The 26,752-nt window shown below is 43.6% G+C and overlaps 2 protein-coding genes across 13 annotated transcripts in view; one reads left to right on the plus strand and one right to left on the minus strand.

Moving 5' to 3' along the window:
• ccdc186 (coiled-coil domain-containing protein 186) overlaps window positions 1-26,752 on the minus strand; it is a 1,196,038-nt gene that overhangs the window by 503,286 nt on the left and 666,000 nt on the right. The gene's annotated exons all lie outside the window — the stretch shown is intronic.
• LOC112220408 (band 4.1-like protein 1) overlaps window positions 1-26,752 on the plus strand; it is a 166,959-nt gene that overhangs the window by 102,640 nt on the left and 37,567 nt on the right. For 8 of the 11 annotated variants that reach the window (XM_042305863.1, XM_042305870.1, XM_042305867.1 and 5 more), the window contains exons 5-13: window positions 5,437-5,479; window positions 6,231-6,306; window positions 6,699-6,917; window positions 13,899-13,986; window positions 14,684-14,836; window positions 16,251-16,348; window positions 17,037-17,212; window positions 17,436-17,680; window positions 19,662-19,697. In XM_042305863.1, the coding sequence (XP_042161797.1) occupies window positions 5,437-5,479; window positions 6,231-6,306; window positions 6,699-6,917; window positions 13,899-13,986; window positions 14,684-14,836; window positions 16,251-16,348; window positions 17,037-17,212; window positions 17,436-17,680; window positions 19,662-19,697 (1,134 nt within the window). The remainder of the gene's footprint in view (window positions 1-5,436; window positions 5,480-6,230; window positions 6,307-6,698; window positions 6,918-13,898; window positions 13,987-14,683; window positions 14,837-16,250; window positions 16,349-17,036; window positions 17,213-17,435; window positions 17,681-19,661; window positions 19,698-26,752) is intronic. The other 3 variants (XM_042305864.1, XM_042305866.1, XM_042305868.1) reach the window with 3 other exon arrangements.

Raw genomic sequence — 26,752 nt, forward strand, 5'->3', positions numbered from 1 at the left:
TTCATTGCGGACACTGCTGTTGCAATCTCCTCCGGTGTAAATTCTTCTTCTAGACAGTCATGGGTGTCTGTATCAATTGAAGGCATATTCAAGCCATTTAAGAATGAATCAATCAGCAAAGGGTCTTGAAGATATTCAGAGGTGTATAGCTCAGAGTAAAATTGTTTGAATTGATCTCTTTATGTATAAATGTGGTGGCAACAGACAGGGTCCTTATTTGTGGGATTAAACATGAGGCCTCAGATTTACGGATCTGATGTGCAAGGTGTTTACTGGCCTTGTCGCCTTGTTCATACACTCTGTATCGAGCTCGCAAGAGTAACTGTTCAGCTTGCCTGGTAGAAAGCTCATCAAATTCAGATTGGAGTAGTTGGCGCTCTTTATGTAGATCAGAGGAAGGATCTGTAGCATACTTCTCATCCAATGTGGCTATGGATTCGTTCAGGTCCCGAAGTCGCTGAGAGCAAACTTTGTTTTGGTTGGCTGTATAAGAAATAATTTGGCGGCGTAGGTATGCTTTGAGAGACTCCCCTATGGTAGAGCAGAACATACAGTGGGGCAAAAAAGTATTTAGTCAGCCACCAATTGTGCAAGTTCTCCCACTTAAAAATATGAGAGAGGCCTGTAATTTTCATCATAGGTACACTTCAACTATGACAGACAAAATTAGAAAAAAAATCCAGAAAATTACATTGTAGGATTTTTAATGAATTTATTTGTAAATTATGGTGGAAAATAAGTATTTGGTCACCTATAAACAAGCAAGTCCCTACACATCCTAAAATGCTCAAGTGAGTCTCATGTAGAAATGCAACATTTGCATTCAAACCCTTAAATTGTGTCAGCACCCTCTTACGCTTCACGGGATTGTTAACCCCTTTGATGTTCCATTAAATGTTCTTGATCGTATTATCTCGGCAACCCTGAGCACTCCCGTGATACAACCCTGTCATTAGAGCATAGAGTGGAAAAGCAATGAGTACCCAAAAACCTCAGAATAACTTGTCTCAGAGTAATAATGTACGGTGCAAGATATTTGGAAAAAGTAAAGAAAAAAAACTAAAAAGACAGAATGACAACATTAGAACTCAACAATTCAACCTCCTTCCTCCCCCAACCACCTCCACCCATCCCAGACAGTACCTCCACAAATGAGGTACAAGCCTAAATAGAACATGTTCTCTTCGCACAGTATGTCTGTGAGAGTGCGGTGTTAAACCTAAACCCACAGTCCCGCTTATCCAACAAGCAACAGTTGCTGATCTATGAGCAAGTTCAAGACTTCTTGATGTGATGTTGAATGTGAGCCATAGCCTCATCCAGAGACTCAAATGTGTAGTCTTTACCATTATGAGATAGCCATAAACGGGCCAGGAATCGCAGTCCATACTTCACACCTGGATGGTCCCGTAGTAGTCATTTGGCCTGTCCGAAAGCTGCGTGCTGCCTGGAAACAGTGGGGGAGTAGTCCTGGTAGATGGAGAAGCTCTGTACCTGAAAGCTCACAATGGTATTGGGGGCTCGTCAGAGAATCTCCATCTTCTCATGGAAAAAGTGCAATCGAAGAATTATGTCACGGGGCCTCTCACCATCCCGGGACTTTGGGAGCAGCGACCGGTGGGCACAATCAATCAGGAGCTTCTCATCTAAGGCAAGAACATCCTTCAGTAGCCCAGAAATGAAATCCGTGGCGCGAGGCATTTCCGCTGACTCTTCGACCGATACCAGTCTCAGATTATTGTGGCGAGAGAATCCCTCTAAACTCATGCAACTCTCCTGCACCTTTTTGTAATCCACAGCCAGGCGTTTCACGTCAGCCTCCAGGGAGGTGGTTAAGTCGGAGACATTGGTAGCGGAGATCTCCAGTGCTGCAATCGTTGTAGTGTGCAACTCTGTTGTTGTTTTGAGTGATGTGATTTCTGGCACTGTCTCGTTCCACAGGTTGTTTAGATCTGCTTTTAAAGTAACAGAAACCTGTATTCGGGCCTCAATCGTTGCAACTACCTCCGTTTTCATTTCAACTATCTCAGAGCGTAGTAATTTGATGGCCTCGAGAATGTTCATTTCAGCGCCGCCAGGCCAAGCCACACCCTCGCACACCCTCGGGTAAAGTGTGAGTCCCCGGGCCCTCAGACTCGGTAGAGGGCGGTGATGAGAGTGGGTCTTGTGGGCCGGGTTTTCTCAAAGTCATTGAAAGCAAAGTAGTCTTGGTTTTTATGGAAAGGTATCACCAAACTAATACTTGAAAATAAATACGGTCCTGCTGCAAAATGTACATAAACTCTCACCAAGCTCTAAGAAACATGGTTTCAGCTTTAAATGTGCTGAGAATGTTCCAAAGCCAAGTAACTATCCTGAAACCATTCCCAGGGCGTTATGGGAAGATTGTATGCAAAATAACCCTAGGATAACCAGGCTCTCACCAAGCTCTAAGAAACATAGTTCTCAGACACTCCTCTCTGCCTCTCTTTGAGAATATTATCTACACACCATTTGGGAGAACATTAATTGTGTTTATGATTGCTTTGTGAACTATGACTGCAGTCTCCTTTAGCAGAACAGTGAGAACAGTTGTTATTACTAATGGAGTGCTCTACAGAGAGGAGACAAAAGACCCAGGGCCTTTTTCGTAATTGGGTGGTCTTTGGCCCAGGCCGACGTTAGATAGATTCTTGAGGATAATACATTACTGCTGCTTATTAATGTGTTTAGCACACTGATTTAACACTGGAGGACCAAAGCTTTCCTCTGCCCTAGTACCCCAATGGTTGAACCAGCTTCCCCCTGATGCTAGGACAGCGGAGTCCCTGACAATTTTCTGAAAACGTCCGAAACCCTCAAATGTCTGAAACACTTAAAAGAGTATCTGAAATAAGACATGTCAGTCTAGTCATGTCATTCCCTCCCTTTTCCTACTAGCTCTGACTTTGCTGATATATTGAGGAAAATGTACAGTCGTGGCCAAAAGTTTTGAGAATTACACAAATATTAATTTTCACAAAGTCTGCTGCCTCAGTTTGTATGATGGCATTTTGCATATACTCCAGAATGTTATGAAGAGTGATCAGATGAACTGCAATTAATTGCAAAGTCCCTCTTTGCCATGCAAATCCCCCCAAAATATTTCCACTGCATTTACAGCCCTGCCACAAAAGGACCAGCTGACATCATGTCAGTGATTCTCTCATTAAGTGAGTGTTGACGAGGACAAGGCTGGAGATCACTTTGTCATGCTGATTGAGTTTGAATAACAGACTGGAAGCTTCAAAAGGAGGTGGTGCTTGGTATCATTGTTCTTCCTCTGTCAACCATGGTTACCTGAAAGGAAACACGTGCCGTCATCATTGCTTTGCACAAAAAGGGCTTCACAGGCAAGGATATTGCTGCCAGTAAGATTACACCTAAATCAACCATTTATCAGATCATCAAGAACTTCAAGGAGAGCGGTTCAATTGTTGTGAAGAAGGCTTCAGGGTGCCCAAGAAAGTCCAGCAAGTACCAGGACCATCTCCTAAAGTTGATTCAGCTGCGGGATTGGGGCACCACCAGTACAGAGCTTGCTCGGGAATGGCAGCAGGCAGGTGTGAGTGCATCTGCACGCACAGTGAGGCAAAGACTTTTTGAGGATGGCCTGGTGTCAAGAAGGGCAGCAAAGAAGCCACTTCTCTCCAGGAAAAACATCAGGGACAGACTGATATTCTGCAAAAGGTACAGGGATTGGACTGCTGAGGACTGGGGTAAAGTCATTTTTTTGGATGAATCCCCTTTCCAATTGTTTGGGGCTTCCGGAAAAAAGCTGGTCTGGAGAAGACAAGGTGAGCGCTACCATCAGTCCTGTGTCATGCCAACAGTAAAGCATCTTGAGACCATTTATGCATGGGGTTGCTTCTCAGCCAAGGGAGTGGGCTCACTCACACTTTTGCCTAAGAACACAGCCAAGAATAGCAATGGTACCAACACATCCTCCGAGAGCAACTTCTCCCAACCATCCAGGAACAGTTTGGTGACGAACAATGCCTTTTCCAGCATGATGGAGCACCTTGCCATAAGGCAAAAGTGATAACTAAGTGGCTCGGGGAACAAAACATTAATATTTTGTGTCCATGGCCAGGAAACTCCCCAGACCTTAATCCCATTGAGAACTTGTGGTCAATCGTCAAGAGGCGTGTAGACAAACAAACCCTACAAATTCTGACAAACTCCAAGCATTGATTATGCAAGAATGGGCTGCCATCAGTCAGGATGAGGCCCAGAAGTTAATTGACAGCATGCCAGGGCGGATTGTAGAGGTCTTGAAAAAGAAGGGTCAATACTGCAAATATTGACTCTTTGCATCAACTTCATGTGATTGTTAATAAAAGCCTTTGACACTTATGAAATGCTTATAATTATTCTTCAGTATTCCATGGTAACATCTGACAAAAATATCTAAAGACATTGAGGCAGCAGACTTTGTGAAAATTAATATTTGTTTCATTCTCAAAACGTTTGGCCACGACTGTAATTACTACGACTAAGATATGTGGTTTACTCACCTAGCTATCTAAAGATGAATGCACTGTAATTCACTCTGGAGAAGAGCATCTACTAAAATGTAAATGGACCTCACCCGGGGTGTGTGTGTGTGTGTGTGTGTGTGTGTGTGAGAGAGAGAGAGAAAGAGAGTTTGTGGTTGGATCTCAGTTTTTTAGTGTCTATTTTTCAGGTTGTGTGTTCTGAAGTTGTCAGGAACACTTGTGGTTTTCCAAAGAAGATGTTGGAGACTGCTGTGCTGTTTCAACCTTTTCCACTCCTGATTTCACTCTGGCAGAAGTGATAGTGACTGCCAAAAAAGCTTTCAGCCTTACTCAGCAGCTGGGATGTGCCACTCAGGTTCGGGATGCTGGGAAGCTCACTGTTTGTGGTTCGGCATACGGCTGCCTGCGTTATTAACCATGCAATAGGCGTATTCACTCTTCCTGTTCAACTACATTAACAGTACACATTGTCAAAGGGCAGGGAATGATCTGAGAGATTTCACAAGGGAAACAAGGGTGTGCGTTGAAGGAGGACGTTTTATTAGCACAAGGCAGCAGGAGGAGTGTCAGAAACAGCGCCTCTCATGCTGAATTATGTCATTGTACAGTTCTGGTGTGATACAAGCTGATAGGATATTAACTGGCCAGTGGTCATTTACTGTCACAATGGGCAAACAGATGCTGGGCCTGCCACTCTCATCTCCTCATGCTGAAAGTCTCAATGGGGGAGGGTTCCTCCTGCATCCCTCTCCTCCTCTTTCTATTGAACCATATGCAAATGCTTTCACTAGAATCACCATCTGCAATTAGAGCTGCAGGGTGAATGAGTAGGGTGAATGAGTGTGTGACAGGGTGTGCATTAGCCACTTCTCTCACAGACCCCTGGGAATTCTTTCTGTCTCTCCTATATGTCTTTCAGAATTGGTTGGACCCCTCCAAGGAGATCAAGAAGCAGATGCGCAGTGAGTATCCTCGGCCCACACGCAGCACATATATCATGGTTCGATTCCTGAATGCTGATTGGCTGAAAGCTGTGGTATATCAGACCGTATACAGTGGGAATGACAAAATTATGCTATTTACTGGTCTAATTACGTTGGTAACCAATTTATAATAGCCATAAAGCACCTCGCGTTTGTGGTATATGGCCATTATACCATGGCTAAGGGCTGCATCCAGGCACCTGTTGCGTCGTACCTAAGAACAGCCCTTAGCCGTGGAATAATGACCATATACTACACCTCTCCTGGCCTTATTGCTTAATTATATACTGTTTGTATATGGAATCTGCTAAATACTTATGCAGTAGAATCAGAAGCTTTAGTCCCATTATGTAAGATGATATAATGAGTTTGTTTAACATAAGTGTATTACTATGCTGCTGCTGGAGCCTGTTCACACAAATAGATCTTTATTGTGACACATGTTATGGTGATTTTATGACAATGTCATACATGTGACCCCACTCTCTGAGGGTGTCTCAGGGGGAGTTGGGATACGCACATTTCCAATTCCCACATGTGTTTTAATACACACTTGTACATGTGTGAAATAGGACAAATATAAGCACCCTCCTAATTATTATTATGGTTGGTTATTATGGTTGTTATTATTACTACTGTTATTATTGCATGTGTGTCACTCACACCTTTGTGATACATGTCCAGTCCACATGGGGAGTAAACTCATCACATCTCCTGTGTCGCTCCTCAGCTGCTCCCTGGCACTTTGCCTTCTCTGTCAAGTTCTACCCTCCAGACCCCTCCCAGTTGACAGAGGACATCACCAGGTACTGTTGTACAGCAGAGCAGTGTGAAGAGGCCCCCATAGCATTCTCACATACTGTTTTTATATACACACACACATACTGTACATACATATAAACTGGCAGCACGCAAAGTCTCTCATAATTATCAGTTCTCACATTGAACTATCTCTGTCAAACAACAAACGTTTGTACAGAAATACTTTTTACGATTGTAATCATTTACAGGGCATATTTCACTGCAAAGGATTCAAAAACATACTCTATTTACAGGTTTAGCTACATTTGAAGTTCCACTGGCTGTTATGGATGAACTCCTCAACATTCCCATTGGAGCTTGCCTTTGATGAGACCTTATTTGAACTAGTCCCTCTCCCCTTGTCTCCCCCCCTCTCTCTTTCTATATTTTATGACAGGTACTACCTGTGTCTTCAGCTGAGAGATGACATGTTGTCAGGCCGTCTGCCCTGCTCCTTCGTGACCCATGCCCTGCTGGGTTCCTACGCCGTGCAGGCCGAGCTGGGAGACTATGACACCGATGACCACGGTCCCGACTACGTCAGCGACTTCCGCTTCGCTCCCAATCAGACGCGAGAGCTGGAGGAGAGGGTCATGGAGCTCCATCGTAACTACAGGTAGGAGTTATGGTCAGGGTCAAGAGTATCTTCTGACCACCAGAAAAATGATAGGGCCATGTCTATGGTCACATGATCAGAATAAATACTCTTGGCCCAGTTAGATTTATTTCAGTTGCATGTTTGTAGTAAATCCATTTTGGTTACATCCAGTGGTGTAGTGGTGCCTGGAGAAATGGGTATACTCAGATCAAATGGCCCGTCTGGCAAAGGAAAGCGCCCTGTTTCAAAATTCTATGATTTCCTATAGTTTTTTTCAGGTTTAATAATAAAAAAAAAAATTAAAAAAAATATGATTTCAACAAATGCTCTTAAACAATATCAGGAAAACATTTTTGATATTTGGGAATTTTTGAGGGGGAGGGTGTAGTTGCCCTTTAATTCAGTTATGCACCTATCAAGAGACAGTTTGGCTAGCGGTGTTTCTATAGGCCAACTGTACAACAATGTTGGCCTACAGAGTACATGCGATGGCAGTGCCCTCCCATTGATACAAATCATCACGATATCATTCTGCCAGGAGACATTCTTTGCAGTTAGCATTTAATTGGGAAGGTTTTTTGGGAAAGCCTTTAGAAATATTCATTCAAACAGAGCATGTTGACTGAATTGCACATCGCAAAGATTTAACTAAGTATAACAGGTAGAAAATAGCTGTTTTTGTAGGGTTTTTCTCAGATAACAACCAGAGCTGCGTCTCTATTGTCCAACACATTTAACCTCACCACAGTACTTAGTATTAGTGGCATCTTTCCTAATAGCATAGGGTGAAACGTAAAAAAATAACTCACTCAGATGATGTGGTTAATAGCATGGAGCATCCACCTGCAATACATCCAAATGCCTAAGACAGGTTAGGCCCCCTACCCCAAGGCAGTACTAAAGAAAAGACAATTCTGCTTTAAAATAATGAAAATATATTGTCTGTTTTAGGCAACAACACAACAGGGACAATTTCACAGTTCACAGAATAGCCTACTGTAATCTACCTCACCTGCATGTGTAGCCTAGCTTGAAGACAACCATTGAAAACATAGCAATACAACCTAGCAGTCTTATGGCTTTTATCTCAGATATCACAATAACAAACAAATAAACAAACAAAAAAATAAAGAATGACAACTGTTACTGTGTTCATAGAGTCTGTATGAGGGCTGGCAGAGACTAAAACAATAGAAGTAGTCTGCAACGTTGTCACGGTAATATTCTTCTCCTTTGAATGGCTAATTAGGCATGAATGTTCACATTAACAAATCAAATCAAATCAAAATTATTTGTCACATGCACTGAATACAACAGGTATTCACCTTACAGTGAAATGCTTACTTACAGGCTCTAACCAATAGTGCAAAAAAGGTATTAGGTGAACAATAGGTACAGTAGGTAAAGAAATAAAATAAATAAAACAACAGGCTATATACAGTAGTGAGGCTATAAAAGTAGCGAGGCTACATACAGACACCGGTTAGTCAGGCTGATTGAGGTAGTATGTACATGTAGATATGGTTAAAGTGACTATGCATATATGATGAACAAAGAGTAGCAGTAGCATAAAAAAAGGTGTTGGCGGGTGGTGGGTGGGACACAATGCAGATAGCCGGGTTAGCCACTGTGCGGGAGCACTGGTTGGTCGGCCCAGTTGAGGTAGTATGTACATTAATGTATAGTTAAAGTGACTATGCGTATATGATAAACAGAGAGTAGCAGCAGCGTAAAAAGAGGGGTTGGGGGGGGCACACAATGCAATAGTCCGGGTAGCCATTTGATTACCTGTTCAGGAGGCTTATGGCTTGGGGGTAAAAATGTTGAGAAGCCTTTTTGTCCTAGACTTGGCACTCCGGTACCGCTTGCCATGCGGTAGTAGAGAGAACAGTCTATGACTGGGGTGGCTGGGGTCTTTAACAATTTTTAGGGCCTTCCTTTGACACCGCCTGGTGTAGAGGTCCTGGATGGCAGGCAGCTTAGCCCCAGTGATGTACTGGGCCGTACGCACTACCCTCTGTAGTGCCTTGCGGTCAGACGCCGAGTAGTTGCCGTACCAGGCAGTGATGGAACCAGTCAGGCTGTTCTTGATGTTGTAGCTGTAGAACCTTTTGAGGATCTCAGGACCCATGCCAAATCTTTTTAGTTTCCTGAGGGGGAATAGGCTTTGTCGTGCCCTCTTCACGACTGTCTTGGTGTGTTTGGACCAACAGTGTCCCTTCTTATACTTGCACTACTATGTAATGTCAAACAACTGAAAAGTACACAACTTTAATGTCCTCTTCTTTCAAAACATAAACAGAAAGTTCAATCACTTTCACAGAAATATTTTATAACAAAATCACTTGAACTCACAGCTGTTATTAACAATTCCTTGATGTCCATCACTCCGATGGGTAACTAGCTACAGTAACATCACTCTGGCTGGTAGCTAGCTCCATCGATTGAACTAAAAAATATATATATATATATATTTAACCAATCATTTAACCAGGTAGGCCAGCTGAAAACAAGTTCTCATTTACAACTGCTACCTGGCCGAGTTAAAGCCAAGCAGTGCGTCAAAAACAACAACACAAAGTTACACATTGGATAAACAGTCAATAACACAATAGAAAAGTCTATGTACAAGTCTATGGCAATAAATTTGCCATAGAGGTGAAATAATTACAATTTAGCATTAACACTGGAATGGTAGATGTGCAGATGATGATGTGCAAGTAGAGATACTGGGGAGCAAAAAAAACAAAAAACAATATGGGATGAGGCAGTTGGGTGTGCTATTTACAGATGGGCTGTGTACAGGTACAGTGATCGGTAAATATATATATTGATTGCAATTGTTCCCGAATGAGTGAGCGTTCATGTGCAAAGGATTAGCATTTCAATTATTATAATTATCAACTGTTTGTTGTCTTATCTCAGTCGACCCCCACTTCCCTTTTGTACACCAAGCCGCGATGCCGGTTTATCCCACTAGGGAAACTCCGTTATCATTTCCTTGTAACTATCTACTGTTTGTTTATGTATTTCTGTGAATTACTTAGTTAGTAAATAAATGATTTTAAGACAATTGATGTATGGATGACTCATAGTGAAGACTGGGTTCATGCAGATAACCAACAATTTACAATGTTTGTAATGAGACTAACGTGACGTAAAGAATTCATTAATCAGAAGACTATTGATCAGATATGAAAATATCTGAAAAGTTATATTAGGAAAATTATAACTTTGTAATCTGAATATTTTCTTTGGTGCCCCGACTTCCTAGTTAATTACAGTTACATGATTAATCAGTTTAATAGAGTAATACTAATTACAGAGAATCTTTGATAAAAACTAAAAGTATTTTAATGATAGTAAAGACACGACAGAGAAAAAAAACAAAGAGGCTTTGTTGCAAAATAGGAAGCTGATTCTAGATGTAATTTTGTATTGGAGATGCTTAATGTGAGTCTGAAAGGAGAATTTACAGTCTAACCAGACACCTTTATTTGTAGTTGTCCACATGTTCTAAGTCAGAACCGTCCAGAGTTGTGATGCTAGTCGGACGGGCGGGTGCGGGCAACAATCGGTTGAAGAGCATGCACTTAGTTTTACTTGAATTTAAAAGCAGTTGGAGGCTACGGAAAGAGAGTTGTATGGCAGTGAAGCTTGTTTGGAGTTTTGTTAACACAGTGTCCAAAGAGGGGTCAGATGTATACAGAATGGTGTCGTCTGCGTAGAGGTGGATCAGATAATCACCAGCAGCAAGAGCAACATCATTGATATATACAGAGAAAAGAGTCAGCCCAAGAATGGAACCCTGTGGCACCCTCATAGAGACTGCCAGTGGTCCGGGCAACAGGCCCTCCGATTTGACACACTGAACTCTATCTGACAAGGTGAACCAGGCGAGGCAGTCATTTGAGAGCCCAAGGCTGTTGATTGTGGTGATTGACAGAGTTGAAAGCTTTGGCCAGGTCGATGAAGACGGCTGCACATTACTGTCTTTTATCGATGGCGGTTATGATATAGTTTAGGACCTTGAGCGTGGCTGAGGTGCACCCATGACCAGCTCGGAAACCAGATTGCATAGTGGAAAATGTATGGTGGGATTCGACGTGGTCAGTGATCTGTTTGTTAACTTGGCTTTCTAAGATTTTAGAAAGGCAGTGCAGGATGGCTATAGGTCTATAACAGTTTGGGTCTAGAGTGTCTCCCCCTTTGAAGAGGGGGATGACCGTGGCAGCTTTCCAATCTAACAGGCTAGTAATAGGGGTTGCAACCATTTTGGTGGATCATTTTAGAAAGAGATGGTCCATATTGTCTAGCCCAGCTGATTTGTAGGGATCCAGATTTTGCAGCTCTTTCAGAACATCAGCTGTCTGGATTTGGGTGAAGGAGAAGCGGGGGCTTGGGCAAGTTTCTGCGGGGAGTGCAGAGCTGTTGGCCGGGGTAAGGGTAGCCAGGTGGAAGGCATGGCCAGCCGTAAAAAAAATGCTTGTTGAAATGATCGATTATTATTTATCGGTGGTGACAGTGTTTCCTAGCCTCAGTGCAGTGGGCAGCTGGGAGGAGGTGCTCTTATTCTCCATGGACTTTATAGTGTCCCAAAACCTTTTGGAATTAGTGCTACAGGATGCAAATTTCTGTTTGAAAAAGCTAGCCTTAGCATTCTTAACTGACTGTGTATATTGGTTCCCGACTTCCCTGAACAGTTGCATATCACAGGGGCTATTCGATTCAAATGCAATACGCCACAGGATGTTTTTGTGCTTGTCAAGGGCAGTCAAGTCTGGGGTGCACCAAGGGCTATATCTGTTCTTAGTTCTGCATTTTTTGAACAAGGCATGCTTATTTAAGATGGTGAGAAAAACACTTCTAAAGAGCAACCAGGCATACTCTACTGACAGGATGAGGTCAATATTCTTCCTGGATACCCGGGCCAGGTTGATTAGAAAGGCCTGCTCGCTGAAGTGTTTTAGGGTGCGTTTGACAGTGATGAGGCATGGTCGTTTGACTGTGGACCCATTACGGACGCAGGCAATGAGGCAGTGATCACTGAGATCCTGGTTGAAGACAGCAGAGGAGTATATAGAGGGCAAGTTGGTTAGGATGATATCTATGAGGGTGCCCATGGTTACGGATTTAGGATTGTACCTGGAAGGTTTCTTTGTAAATTTGTGTGAGATTGAGGGCATCTAGCTTAGATTGTAGGACGGCCGGGGTGTTAAGCATATCCCCGTTTAGGTCACCTAACAGTACGAACTCTGAAGATAGATAGGGGTAATCAATTCACATATGGTATCCAGGGCACAGCTGGGGGCTGAGGGTGTCTATAACAAGCGGCAATGGTGAGAGATTTATTTCTGGAAAGGTGGATTTTTTAAAGTAGAAGCTCGAATGGTTTGGGCACCTACCTGGATAGTATGAGAGAACTCTGCAGGCTATCTCTGCAGTAGATTGCATCTCCGCCCCCTTTGGCAATTCTATCTTGTCGGAAAATTTTGTAGTTGGGGATGGATTTTGGTGGCCTTCCTAAGCCAGGATTCAGACACGGATAGATCATCAGGGTTGTCGGAGTGTGCTAAAGCAGTGAATAAAACACACTTAGGGAGGAGGCGTCTGATGTTAACATGCATGAAACCAAGGCTTTTATGGTTACATAAATCAACAAGTGAGAGCGCCTGGGGAATAGGTGTGGTGCTGGGGGCTACAGGACCTGGGTTCACCTCTACATCCCCAGAGGAACAGAGGAGGAGCAGGATAAGAGTACGGCTACAGGCTATAAGAACTGGTCGTCTAGTGCTTTGGGAACAGAGAATAAAAGGAGCAGATTTCTGTGCGTGATAGAATAGATTCAGGGCATGATGTACAGACAAAGGTATGGTAGGATGTGAGTACAGTGGAGGTAAACCTAGGCATTGAGTGATGATGAGAGCGGTTGAAGGCGAAAGGCCGAAGGCGAAATGACAGTCATTCGGTGGTATGGAACAATCCTTTTCCAGAACTAGCACGTCCTATTTCTGCAACGATACTCCAACTTAAGTTACTTTCTGAATTCAGCTTCTCTCTACTTGTTATCATTCTCTCACTTTCTCCTCCTTTTGCAACACACTTGCCTGTGCACTCCCTCGCGCCACCTCTACCCAGGACCATTTTAGAGCCGGCCGTGACGTCTCCTAGCTCATAGTAGTCTTGTAAAGTCCCTGAACAGAACAGCAAAGCCATATTCCTAGACTCCGACACACAAGACTCAGACCAAAGGTTTTCAATACCTGGTTTGCATACCCATTGTTGCCTTTGTTAGCATTTACTGGTAGATATCATACATTGAAACGTCTTTCCTTTCCTCCATTACCAACTACCCATGTCGTTCTTCTGTGAGCTGCTCCATGTGCCTACCAGTTGAGAGCTGCGTACTCTTGCTGCCTGACAGATGGTATTCCGCTGAAACTACCAGGCTATGTGTGTGACTCGCATGAATATATTTCATGTGCTTTGCAATTGTGTAGGTTACTTTGTGCATGATTTCTCTATTGTTCTACAGTACATCATTGATACAGCGTATACCTCCAATATACTACTTTGATGCGCATCAGTGGGGATTAAGAAGTGAGTATACGCAATGACCACTGAGTGGGTATAGAGCATATACCTGCATAATAGTCCCCACTACTCCACTGGTTTCATCTCCATCTCTCATTCATATGGAAACATTGGAGTCTGTTGAAACAGGTCTACTCAGACAGTGTCCAACAACACATCATACATATGTTGACAAATGCCACCACATTGCCCTGGCATCTGTCATGGCTGTCTACATGGAGGCCTTGCCAACACTATCAACACTTTCCCAGTCTCAGGGTCTCCTCCCTCCCTGTCCAGGCATGGCAACAGCTCTTGGTTCTTGGCCAAAGGTGGAGGAAGAGACATGGGAATGGATATATCAGGCCTACCACTCTAAAACATTAAATGTGTTCTCCTGTGTGAGTTGATGTATTTTTGTTTCAGGGGTATGACGCCAGCTGATGCAGAAATCAACTTCCTAGAAAATGCTAAGAAGCTATCCATGTATGGGGTGGATCTCCATCATGCCAAGGTATGCTGTTACATCAGCCTGATCACTAGATATTGACTTTGATTTCGGACTTTTGAAAAGGCCCTGAGAACGTTGATATAGGCCTGGGCGCAAATTCATGATGCTCAGAGCCAGAGCGAGCTGCTTAGAACACTGCTCCGCCGCAGTTCACAATGTTCTAGCAAGCCGTGAGAACACTTGATGATACTTTGAGTTGTTTCTGTTTTAACCCTGTAACCACGTGGATTTAAGGCTGTAACCACGTGGATTTAAGGCTGTAACCACATGGAATTAAGGCTGTAACCACGTGGATTTGAGGCTGTAACCACGTGGATTTAAGGCTGTTACCACGTGGATTTAAGGCTGTAACCACGTGGATTTAAGGCTGTAACCACGTGGATTTAAGGCTGTAACCACGTGGATTTAAGGCTGTAACCACATGGATTTAAGGCTGTAACCACATGGATTTAACCCTGTAACCATGTGGATTTAAGGCTGTAACCACATGGAATTAATGTGTAAAACATTGATGTTAATCCAGTTTCAAACTATGAGATTTTATTGGTTACATATGACATTTTGTGCATCTATGTGACTGTGCAGTATGATTTATTTTACCCTATACACCAACATATTACTTTATTTCCTCTCCTTCCCTCTCTTCTTCCTCTCTTTTCATCATCCTCTACTCTGCCATGCTGGTTCTTGGCTGCTCCAGGATTCAGAAGGGATTGACATCATGCTGGGCGTATGTGCCAACGGCCTCCTGATATACCGCGACCGCCTGAGGATCAACCGCTTCGCCTGGCCAAAGATTCTTAAGATATCCTACAAGAGGAGTAACTTCTATATCAAGATCCGGCCCGGAGAGGTAAGCTGAACCAAATGAGTTGAGGTTTTACCACCTTACAAAATGATGCGTTGAGAAATGTATGCACTCCATTTCTGTTATAACTGGAAATACGACCAGCTAAAGACAGTGTGGAAACTGATGTGTGACTCGAGAACTAACCACGTGGAATTAAATCAACTTCCTGGAAAATGTTATTTGGACCATTGCTCTGGAACAAGCTGGACTTATCTACATGACAGCTAGCTAGCATTTCCGCCTTCAAAAGAGCAGTACACATAGTTGTAATGTGTGCTTGGATTTGTATGTATGCTACCGCGTGTGATGTGTATGCTGTGATTTTAGATGTGCTTGTGAATGTATGCCAATGGGTATGCTGTATATGTTTTATTGATTCTATGGAAGCCAGGACTCCCTGGAAAACAGTGGCAAGTATTACTGAGTGGACTATCCTGGCTAAATAAATACAAATGAAAAATCGTATTCCCCCCACAATTTCGCTGCTCCACGGGAATCTGAACTGCGGTGGAGCAGTGTTCTATAGCCAGCCTCTCTCTCCAAGTCCCTGTTCAGTTCTTGCAGTGCTGCAGCCTCAACCTCTGCAGCCTACTGAGCTGAGCCCCAGCCCAGTGTGACAGGCTGTCTGGCCAGGCCTTCTGAAGTGACAGAGCCCCATAGTGAGCCAGTGGAAGAGAGGGATAAAGGGAGCTTTTAACACGGCCAGTGCAGCTGCAGCAGCACCCAGAATATAGGGATGAAAAGTATAAATATAGAGCCATGAAATGCCACCCTCATGTTTGTCCCTGCTGTCTGAAAACTGCAGTTTCTTAGTCCTCAGTGCAGGAATCTGTCTCGTGGTCACAGGGCTGTAATTTCAGGGAGACCAGATTACTGTAATTTTAGAAAAAAGTGTACCAAAGGGGTTATTCAACTGTCCCAATAAGATAACAATTTTTGGTTCCAAGTAGAACCATGTTGGGTTCCATGTAATGTACCCTCTTTAGAAAGGTTTCAACATGGAACCAAAAGGGTTATTCAAAGGGTTCTCCTATGGGGACAGCCAACAAACCCTTAAAGGTTCTAGATAGCACTTTTTTTTTCTAAGAGTGTCGTGTGCATTCTTGGGAGTGTTAACCGACCGGGGATTAACAGCAGTGAATAGTTTCACACGGTGTCTTTTTGCTTAGAGCTCATTGCGTCTCATGAGTGACAAGCGGGCCGACTCAGCAAATGTAGATGAACAGCATATAACTTAAAATTGTGACAGTTTGGAATATGAAATAAAGTGATGATGCATGTCAAGGTTGTTTTTAAGAATGTATCATGTCATTAAAAACTGCTGTCACTCCCTTATACTCTAATCTATGTAACCACAGTAAACAACTGCCCATCCCTCCCTCCTTCCCTCCGTTTCTGTCTCCCTCTCTGAGACCAGTACGAGCAGTTTGAGAGCACTATTGGCTTCAAGCTTCCAAACCACCGGGCGGCTAAGAGACTGTGGAAGGTCTGCATCGAGCACCACACCTTCTTCAGGTATCTTTTCCCTTCAAGGAGTAGGACTCTATTATGTTACACCTAGCAAGCCATTTCTCCTCAAGTCCTCTTCATCTTAGGCAGCCAAATATAGCTACCATCTCACCACTCACATCCCTCCTGTCCACATCCCTCAGTAGCTTCTTCCCAGCAGCCTACAGCACCTGCTGTATCCTGCTACAGGGGAAGCTCAGGAGTGATTAGAGCACAGCTTTGATCAGGGCTCCGTCTCCCTATAGGCACCATCGACAGCAGCATTTTATTCCACAGCAGCCAGCACTACACTGAGGCTCAGTGTGTTTCCCTCTCTGTTTGTATCTCTGGTGCTTCTCTACCCCTGTTACCTCAGGCTTTGAGGAATTCACTGTAAGGGGAATAGGGAACCACATACAGTAGTATAGAGCAATGTTTTCAACACTGCAACAGTGCAAAGATCAGAGTCCAATGTTCTCAGCATTTTACAAAGTTATTTATTACATCCAGTAACTAATCTCATACTAACATCTGGTCTTTCTCTCAATCGTATTGCTGTAAAGCAAGGATGGTGAATTTATCTTTCCCCAGTATTTTAAATTAACCCTTGTTGTTTTTATACTGTTGCAACCAAAATGCCAGGTAATCTTCAGGTTAAAGTCCCCAGAATTAGGGCTGATGAATTCCTCTCTGTCTGTGGACTATACACCTACAGGTTAGTGTCTCCAGAGCCTCCTCCTAAGGGCTTCTTGGTGATGGGCTCTAAGTTTCGATACAGTGGGCGAACCCAGGCCCAGACACGGCAGGCCAGCGCTCTCATAGACCGGCCCGCGCCACACTTTGAGCGCTCCACCAGCAAGAGGTACCTGCTGTCCCGCAGTCTGGACGGAGGTAGGTACCATAGTGGTGTTCCTCAAGGGCTACTCACACAACAAACAATCGTTAAAAGTGAAAATATTGAATGATACATTAGTGGCTATGGGATATTTTTTCATACCTAAAGACAGTGTTTTAAGATGTACTGTAGATGTGGCCATATACTTACTGTATGTATATCTAATGCTGGACTGTTCTCTCGTAATAAAACAGTCCCACTGTGCCTTGGTCTAACTAGCAGAGTTCTCCCGGCCAGTGTCGGCCATGTGTGAAAACCAGGATGGTCTGTCCCAGCACAGTGGCAGTGAACACCCCCACCTCCACAGCCCCTCTGGGGACGAACAGGAGACAGAACTGGAACCACCCAGTTTGGAGCAGGACCAAGAGGAGGATCAGGATGAGGAACAGGATCTAGAGGAATACCACGACCAAGAGGAGGATGAGGATGGTGTCCCCACCCCCAGCAAGAAGAAGGAGATCAAGGTACTGTTAGGGTTAGGGTTATCAAGTTACTGTTACTGTTAGGGTTAGGGTTATCAAGTTACTGTTACTGTTAGGGTAAGGGTTATCAAGTTACTGTTACTGTTAGGGTTAGGGTTATCAAGTTACTGTTACTGTTAGGGTAAGGGTTATCAAGTTACTGTTACTGTTAGGGTTATCACGTTACTGTTACTGTTAGGGTTAGGGTTATCAAGTTACTGTTACTGTTAGGGTTAGGGTTATCACGTTACTGTTAGGGTAAGGGTTATCACGTTACTGTTACTGTTAGGGTAAGGATTATCAAGTTACTGTTACTGTTAGGGTTAGGGTTATCAAGTTACTGTTACTGTTAGGGTTAGGGTTATCAAGTTACTGTTACTGTTAGGGTTAGGGTTATCAAGTTACTGTTACTGTTAGGGTTAGGTTTATCAAGTTACTGTTACTGTTAGGGTAAGGGTTATCAAGTTACTGTTACTGTTAGGGTTAGGGTTATCAAGTTACTGTTACTGTTAGGGTAAGGGTTATCACATTACTGTTACTGTTAGGGTTAGGGTTATCAAGTTACTGTTACTGTTAGGGTAAGGGTTATCACGTTACTGTTACTGTTAGGGTTAGGGTTATCAAGTTACTGTTACTGTTAGGGTAAGGGTTATCAAGTTACTGTTACTGTTAGGGTAAGGGTTATCACGTTACTGTTACTGTTAGGCTTAGGGTTATCAAGTTACTGTTACTGTTAGGGTAAGGGTTATCAAGTTACTGTTACTGTTAGGGTTAGGGTTATCACGTTACTGTTACTGTTAGGGTTATCACGTTACTGTTAGGGTAAGGGTTATCAAGTTACTGTTACTGTTAGGGTTAGGGTTATCACGTTACTGTTACTGTTAGGGTTATCACGTTACTGTTAGGGTTATGGTTATCACCTTACTGTTAGGGTTAGGGTTATCAAGTTACTGTTACTGTTAGGGTTAGGGTTATCACGTTACTGTTACTGTTAGGGTTAGGGTTATCACGTTACTGTTAGGGTAAGGGTTATCACGTTACTGTTACTGTTACTGTTAGGGTAAGGGTTAGGATAGCATTTCCCAAACTCCGTCCTCGGGACATAAGGGGAGCAAGTTTTGGTTTTTGCCCCGAACACTACACAGCTGATCTAAATGATTGAAGCGTGATGATTAGTTGATTATTTTAAATCAGCTGTGTGTAGTGCTAAGGCAAAACAAAACAAACCATGCACCCTTTGGGGTCCTGAGGACTGAGTTTGGGAAACCATGGGTTAGGGCAAGGTACTGTTAGGCAGATGGGAGGAAGGCTTGAGAGGGTAGCTATATGACTTAAGATACTATGGTGGTCATATCTGGTTCAGAGGGTAAATGGCCCAACCTAGCCTGGTTGATTGATCTGTATGTGCTTTAGCCAACTCCAAAAACATTCCCTAGGCTACATGACATAGGAGTTGGATAAAACACAAACAGATTTGTGGACCCAGGCTCAGCTTACTTGTATCTCAGAATCAAAAACATTCACATTTGATGGTAAGCGCCACTCTAGGATGGAAATAGGCTATAAGTAAGGATACAATGCAGTATAAGTAGGATGATACCTATGGGAGCTTAGAGAGACACACAGCTTGTGTGGATATGATGTTTGTGTCAGGGTGGAGGTGTCCATCAGTGCAGATTGTCAGATGGCAGTGACTGCAGGGGTGCTGCTGGTGCTAGAGTGTACCACTGGATCTTCGGGTACCACTGTGACATTCCCTGCTGAGGTTTAACGCTAAAGATTTAAAGCAAAATTAACTCTGCTCCCTCTATGCCACTCAGAGGCTAACCAGTATAGCTCACTATCATCACTAACTGCTGTATCGAACCTTCACTTATCTCTCATGCCAAGCCAACCTAACTTCTCCTGCTGCTGTTCTTTCTTGCTCTCTCTCCCTGTCATTCACTAATATGCTCTCTCTCTCTTTAACCCTCGCTGGCAAAAGGAGGATGCTGGGTCCCCACTTGACAATATACAGGAGGTATTTGGTGTCTGGTGGCCTGTCTGTCTCTCTGTCAGTCTGTCTGTCTGTCAGTCTGTGAGATGGCCCTATGCTTACCAGTCTTTTTGTGTTCAGTAATCCCACAAATTAATGATAAACTAGCAGTATGCCTAATTGACATACAGTGAGTAATCTTCTGCACCATCATATCTTTGTTTGCACCCAAAGTATTACATTGAAGCTGCAAAACATTAATTTGATGCTGTTCATTGGAGAGCCAATATTTTAAGGGCTGTCAAATTAACACGTTAATAACGGGTTAAGGCATGACATGCTTATCGGCGGTAAATATTTTTGATGCCATTAATCGTGTCTCCATTTCACCGCACGGAACATTTTAAGCGCAGAACACAACACGGAACACAGCTACAGTCTTAGCTTGCACCTTTACATGGCTGAAGACCGTGGGCCTCTAGGCAAAATGATGCCAAATATCACCAGAGCTATGTTTTTCTTTCTGCCTGAAATTGGTGCGCGTGTCGCAGCCCATTTTAAATTACTTGCGAGACAATTTATATTTTATTTATATCTTTTATTCATTGTTTAACTATCTAGTCATGTTAACTAGCTAGCTAGGAACCTGATAACTTGACCACTGACTAGGCTATTCACAAAATGTAGATGGCACAGGAAGAACTGAAAAGGAATATGCCACTAAAAGAGATGCTTCAAAGGTAGGCTGCATTTGCAAGAGTGGGTATGTATGACTGTGTGTGTGTGTGTGTGTGTGTGTGTGTGTGTGTGTGTGTGTGTGTGTGTGTGAAAGAGGATGTGTGTGAGAATGGGAGTATGTGAAAGAGGGAGTGAGGGAGTGTGTGTAGGCCTATATCAAGTCAAATTTTATTAGTCACATGAGCCGAATACAACAGGTGTAAACCTTAGAGTGAAATACTTACTTACGAGCCCCCAACTGAAAATATACGGATAAGAATAAGAGATAAAAGTAACACGTAATTGAAGAGGAGCAGTAAAAAATAACAATATACAGTGGGGCAAAAAAGTATTTAGTCAGCCACCAATTGTGCAAGTTCTCCCACTTAAAAAGATGAGAGAGGCCTGTAATTTTCATCATAGGTACACTTCAACAATGACAGACAAAATGAGAAGAAAAAAAATCCAGAAAATCACATTGTACGATTTTTAATGAATTTATTAGCAAATTATGGTGGAAAATAAGTATTTGGTCAATAACAAAAGTTTATCTCAATACTTTGTTTTTTACCTTTTGTTGGCAATGACAGAGGTCAAACGTTTTCTCTAAGTCTTCACAAGGTTTTCACACGCTGTTGCTGGTATTTTGGCCCATTCCTCCATGCAGATCTCCTCTAGAGCAGTGATGTTTTGGGGCTGTTGCTGGGCAACACAGACTTTCAACTCCCTCCAAAGATTTTCTATGGGGTTGAGATCTGGAGACAGGCTAGGCCACTACAGGACCTTGAAATTCTTCTTACGAAGCCACTCCTTTATTGCCCGGGCGGTGTGTTTGGGATCATTGTCATGCTGAAAGACCCAGCCACGTTTCATCTTCAATGCCCTTGCTGATGGAAGGAGGTTTTCACTCAAAATCTCACGATACATGGCCCCATTCATTCTTTCCTTTACATGGATCAGTCGTCCTGGTCCCTTTGCAGACAAACAGCCCCAAAACATGATGTTTCACCCCCATGCTTCACAGTAGGTATGGTGTTCTTTGGATGCAACTCAGCATTCTTTGTCCTCCAAACACGGCGAGTTGAATTTTAACCAAAAAGTTATATTTTGGTTTCATCTGACCATATGACATTCTCCCAATCTTCTTCTGGATCATCCAAATGCTCTCTAGCAAACTTCAGACGGGCCTGGACATGTACTGGCTTAAGCAGGGGGACACGTCTGGCACTGCAGGATTTGAGTCCCTGGCGGCGTAGTGTGTTACTGATGGTAGGCTTTGTTACTTTGGTCCCAGCTCTCTGCAGGTCATTCACTAGGTCCCCCCGTGTGGATCTGGGATATTTGCTCACTGTTCTTGTGATCATTTTGACCCCACGGGGTGAGATCTTGCGTGGAGCCCCAGATCGAGGGAGATTATCAGTGGTCTTCCAATTCCTAATAATTGCTCCAACAGTTGATTTCTTCAAACCAAGCTGCTTACCTATTGGAGATTCAGTCTTCCCAGCCTGGTTCAGATCTACAATTTTGTTTCTGGTGTCCTTTGACAGCTCTTTGGTCTTGGCCATAGTGGAGTTTGGAGTGTGACTGTTTGAGGTTGTGGACAGGTGTCTTTTATACTGATAACAAGTTCAAACAGGTGCCATTAATACAGGTAACGAGTGGAGGACAGAGAAGCCTCTTAAAGAAGAAGTTACAGGTCTGTGAGAGCCAGAAATCTTGCTTGTTTGTAGGTGACCAAATACTTATTTTCCACCATAATTTGCAAATAAATTCATAAAAAATCCTACAATGTGATTTTCTGGATTTTCTTTTCTCATTTTGTCTGTCATAGTTGAAGTGTACCTATGATGAAAATTACAGGCCTCTTTCATCTCTTTAAGTGAGAGAACTTGCACAATTGGTGGCTGACTAAATACTTTTTTGCCCCACTGTATACAGGAGGGGTGCCGGTACAGAGTCAATGTGCGGGAGCACCGGTTAGTTGAGGTAGTATGTACATGTAGGTAGTTAATTAATATTAATTATAGTGACTATGCAAAGATGACAACAGAGAGTGGCAGTGGTGAGGAGGGGGAGGGCAATGTGAATAGTCTGGGTAGCCATTTGACTAGATTTTCAGGAGTCTTATGGCTTGGGGGTAGAAGCTGTTTAGAAGCCTCTTGGACCTAGACTTGGCACTTTGGTTCCTCTTGCCATGTGGTAGCAGAGAGAACAGTCTATGACTAGGGTGGCTGGAGTCGTTGACAATTGTTAGGGCCTTCCTTTGACACTGCCTGGTATAGAGTTTCCTGGATGGCCGGAAGCTTGCTCCAGTGATGTACTCGGCCGTTCGCACCACCCTCTGTAGTGCCTTGCGGTCAGAGACCGAGTAGTTGCCATACCAGGCAGTGATGCAACCAGTCAGGATGGTGTAGATGTCGAACCTTTTGAGGATGTGAGGACCCATGCCAAATCTTTTCAGTCTCCTGAGGGGGAATAGGTTTTGTGGTGCCTGCTTCACGACTGTCATGGTGTGCTTGGACCATGTTAGTTTGTTGGTGACGTGGACACCAAGGAACTTGAAGCTCTCAACCTGCTTCACTGCAGCCCTGTCGATGAGAATGGGGGCGTGCTCGGTCCTCTTTTTCCTGTAGTCCACAATCATCTCCTTTGTCTTGGTCACATTGAGGGCAAGGTTGTTGTCCTGGCACCACATGGCCAGGTCTCTGACCTTCTCCCTTTAGGCTGTCTCGTTGTTGTCGGTGATCAGGCCTACCACTGTTGTGTCATCAAATTTAATGGTGTTGGAGTCGTGCCTGACTGTGCAGTCATGAGCGAACAGGGAGTACAGGAGGGGGTTGAGCACGCACCCCTGAGGGGCCCCTGTGTTGAGGATAAGTGTGGCAGATGTGTTGTTACCTACCCTTACCACCTTGGGGCGGCCCTTCAGGAAGTCCAGGATCCAGTTGCAGAGGGAGGTGTTTAGTCCCAGGGTCCTTAGCTTGTTGATGAGCTTTGAGGGCACTATGGTGTTGAACGCTGAGCTGTAGTCAATGAATAGCAATAGGGATTTCTTATAAGCTTCCAGGTTAGAGCCCCGCTCCTTGAAAGCAGCAGCTCTAGCCTTTAGCTCAGTGTGGATGCTGCCCGTAATCCATGGTTTCTGTTTGGGGTATGTACGTACGGTCACTGTGGGGACAACGTCGTCGATGCACTTATTGATAAAGCCAATGACAGATGTGGTGTACTCCTCAATGCATTGGAGGAATCCCGGAACATATTCCAGTCTCTGCTAGCAAAACAGTCCTGTAGCTTAGCATCTGCTTCATCTGACCATTTTTTTATCGATCTAGTCACTGGTGCATCCTGCTTTAATTTTTGCTCGTAAGTGGGAATCAGGAGGATAGAATTATGGTCAGATTTGCCAAATGGAGGGCGAGTGAGAGCTTTGTATGCATCTCTGTGTGTGGAGTATTGGTGGTCCAGAGTTATTTTCCCTATGGTTGCACATTTAACATAATGATACAAATGAGGGAAAACTGATTTAAGTTTCCCTGCATTCAAGTCCCCGGCTACTGTCTCTGGGTGAGCGTTTTCTTGTTTGCTTATGGCAGAATACAGCTCATTCAATGATATCTTAGTGCCAGCCTCTGACTGTGGTGATGTGTAAACAATTACAAAGAATATAGATGAAAACTCTCTCGGTAGGTAATGTGGTCTGCAGCTTATCATGAGAAACTCTACCTCAGGCGAGCAATAGCTCGAGACTTACTTAGATATCGTGCACCAGCTGTTGTTTACAAAAATACATTGACCACCGCCCCTTGTCTTACCAGATGCCGCTGTTCTATCCTGCTGGTACATCTTATAACCAGCCAGCTGTATGTTGATATTGTTGTCATTCAGCCACGACTCCATGAATCGTAAGATGTTACAGTTTTTAATGTCCCGTTGTTAGTTTAATCTTCCCAAAAACTAGTTATTTTTATTGTCCAAAGATTGCATGTTTGAGAGCAGAATTGAGGGGAGTGGGGGTTTATTCGATCGCCTCCTACTCCTCAGAAGGCAGTCCGCCCTCCGGCCTCTCTTTCTCCGCCTCCTCTTCACGCAGATCACTGGGGTCGGTGCCTGTTCCCGAGGGAGCCGTATATCCTCTGCCTCGGGCTCGTCAGAGTCGTGAATGAAGAAAAAGGATTCTGCTAGTCCGTGGTGAGTAATCGCAGTCCTGATGTCTTTTCGGTCATAAGAGACGGTAGAAGCAACAATATGTATAAAAATAGCTTTAAAAATCGAATCAAATCAATTGTATTTATAGAGCCCTTCGTACATCAGCTGATATCTCAAAGTGCTGTACAGAAACCCAGCCTAAAACCCCAAACAGCAAGCAATGCAGGTGTAGAAGCACGGTGGCTAGGAAAAACTCACTAGAAAGGCCCAAACCTAGGAATAAACCTAGAGAGGAACCAGGCTATGAGGGGTGGCCAGTCCTCTTCTGGCTGTGCCGGGTGGAGATGATAACAGAACATGGCCAAGATGTTCAAATGTTCATAAATGACCAGCATGGTCAAATAATAATAATCACAGTAGTTGTCGAGGGTGCAGCAAGTCAGCACCTCAGGAGTAAATGTCAGTTGGCGTTTCATAGCCGATCATTAAGAGTATCTCTATCACTCCTGCTGTCTCTAGAGAGTTGAAAACAGCATGTCTGGGACAGGTAGCACATCCGGTGAACAGGTCAGGATTCCATAGCCGCAGGCAGAACAGTTGAAACTGGAGCAGCAGCATGGCCAGGTGGACTGGGGACAGCAAGGAGTCATCATTGCAAACTTACCCTAGCCCCCCTGAAACACGAGGGGACAGGAAACACTGTGGCCCCATCCGATGATACCCCCGGACAGGGCCAAACAGGAAGGATATAACCCCACCCACTTTGCCAAAGCACAGCCCCCACACCACTAGAGGGATATTTTCAACCACCAACTTACCATCCTGAGACAAGGCAGAGTGTTGCCCACAAAGATCTCAGCCACGGCACAACCCAAAGGGGGGCGCCAACCCAGACAGGAAGATCACATCAGTGACTCAACCCACTCAAGTGACGCACCCCTCCTAGGGACGGCATGAAATAGCAATAGGGTTAGAGGCAGAGAATCTGAGTGGAAAGAGGGGAACCGGCCAGGCAGAGACAGCAAGGGTGGTTCATTGCTCCAGAGCCTTTCCGTTCACCTTCACACTCCTGGGCCAGAAAAAAAAGTTACAAACAACGCAGATAAACAAACAAAAAAACACAATCGGTTGGGGGCACTAAAACCTTCTGCTCCGGTGCCATTTTACACGTGTATATATGTGTAAAGTTATCTGAACAGTACAGATGGTTACAGTGTTTTCATAACATTGTTGGACAAGTGTAAAAGCTCTTTGTTCTTTGCATTCATAGAGCCAGTTATTTTTTTCTCCTATAGTCACACTCATTTATAATGCCTGAAGCTTTATTAACAAATAGAATTAACGCCCCAAATCAACCCGGTTACCGAGAATTAACGCCCCAAATCACTCCTTTTTCTCGGGATAAATAACTGTGAGAAACCGGTAAATTATAATAAATCATGTATATGAAGAGCATGGCGTGAAATGGAACTGTTAAATTATATGTGATGTCTATATCTGGCTTCTTTAAGGCTTGCATGATGAATCATCTATTCTCAGCGTGGGGACAGACAGGCTATCTCAGTATGGGGCACAGTTCACAATGCATGTCGACATGTCATCTCATCATAACTTCTTTTCTTGTGACAGGTAGGCCTACATTTGGCAACATAGCCTATACTACAGTAATATAAAGACTGAATGCGCGTCTAAATTACCCATCTTAATCTGGATTTCGGAGGTCATCTGATTATTTTATTGAAAATATATATATTTTTTTATTGCAGCAGTGGAGTTTTAAAACAGCCTATCACTCGAGTATCTTGCTTTAAATCCTTTCTTTAACTCTGCAGTTCAGTTGTTCTCACTCTCCATCAACTCCATTCAAATTGCATCCAAAATAGATAATCATGTTCTGGATTGATATATAGCCCTATATATAGATGTCCTAGACTTCCTCTTTCAGGTAATACATTCAAGGCAGTATTAGCTTTATATTTAGCTAACTAATCATTTGTTATGCATAATAAGCTTCTATTTTATAGCCACTGTCTCTTGCGCAATACGCACACACCTGTGCTCCGCTGGCTTCTCTCCTTAAAAAACGCTCCTTAGCACTTGGACTAGAATAACTTGCTGAACATATATATTTTTTTGCATTTATTATACCAATAGACTATTTGAAGTGCGTTAAATACGGCAGCCAATAGAACTCATGGGTAGTTTGAAGTGAGAACACGCGATGGCGGTAGGCTGTA

This window comes from Oncorhynchus tshawytscha, linkage group LG25 (assembly GCF_018296145.1).
Source record: "Oncorhynchus tshawytscha isolate Ot180627B linkage group LG25, Otsh_v2.0, whole genome shotgun sequence".
In the NCBI taxonomy this organism is placed as follows: domain Eukaryota; kingdom Metazoa; phylum Chordata; class Actinopteri; order Salmoniformes; family Salmonidae; genus Oncorhynchus; species Oncorhynchus tshawytscha.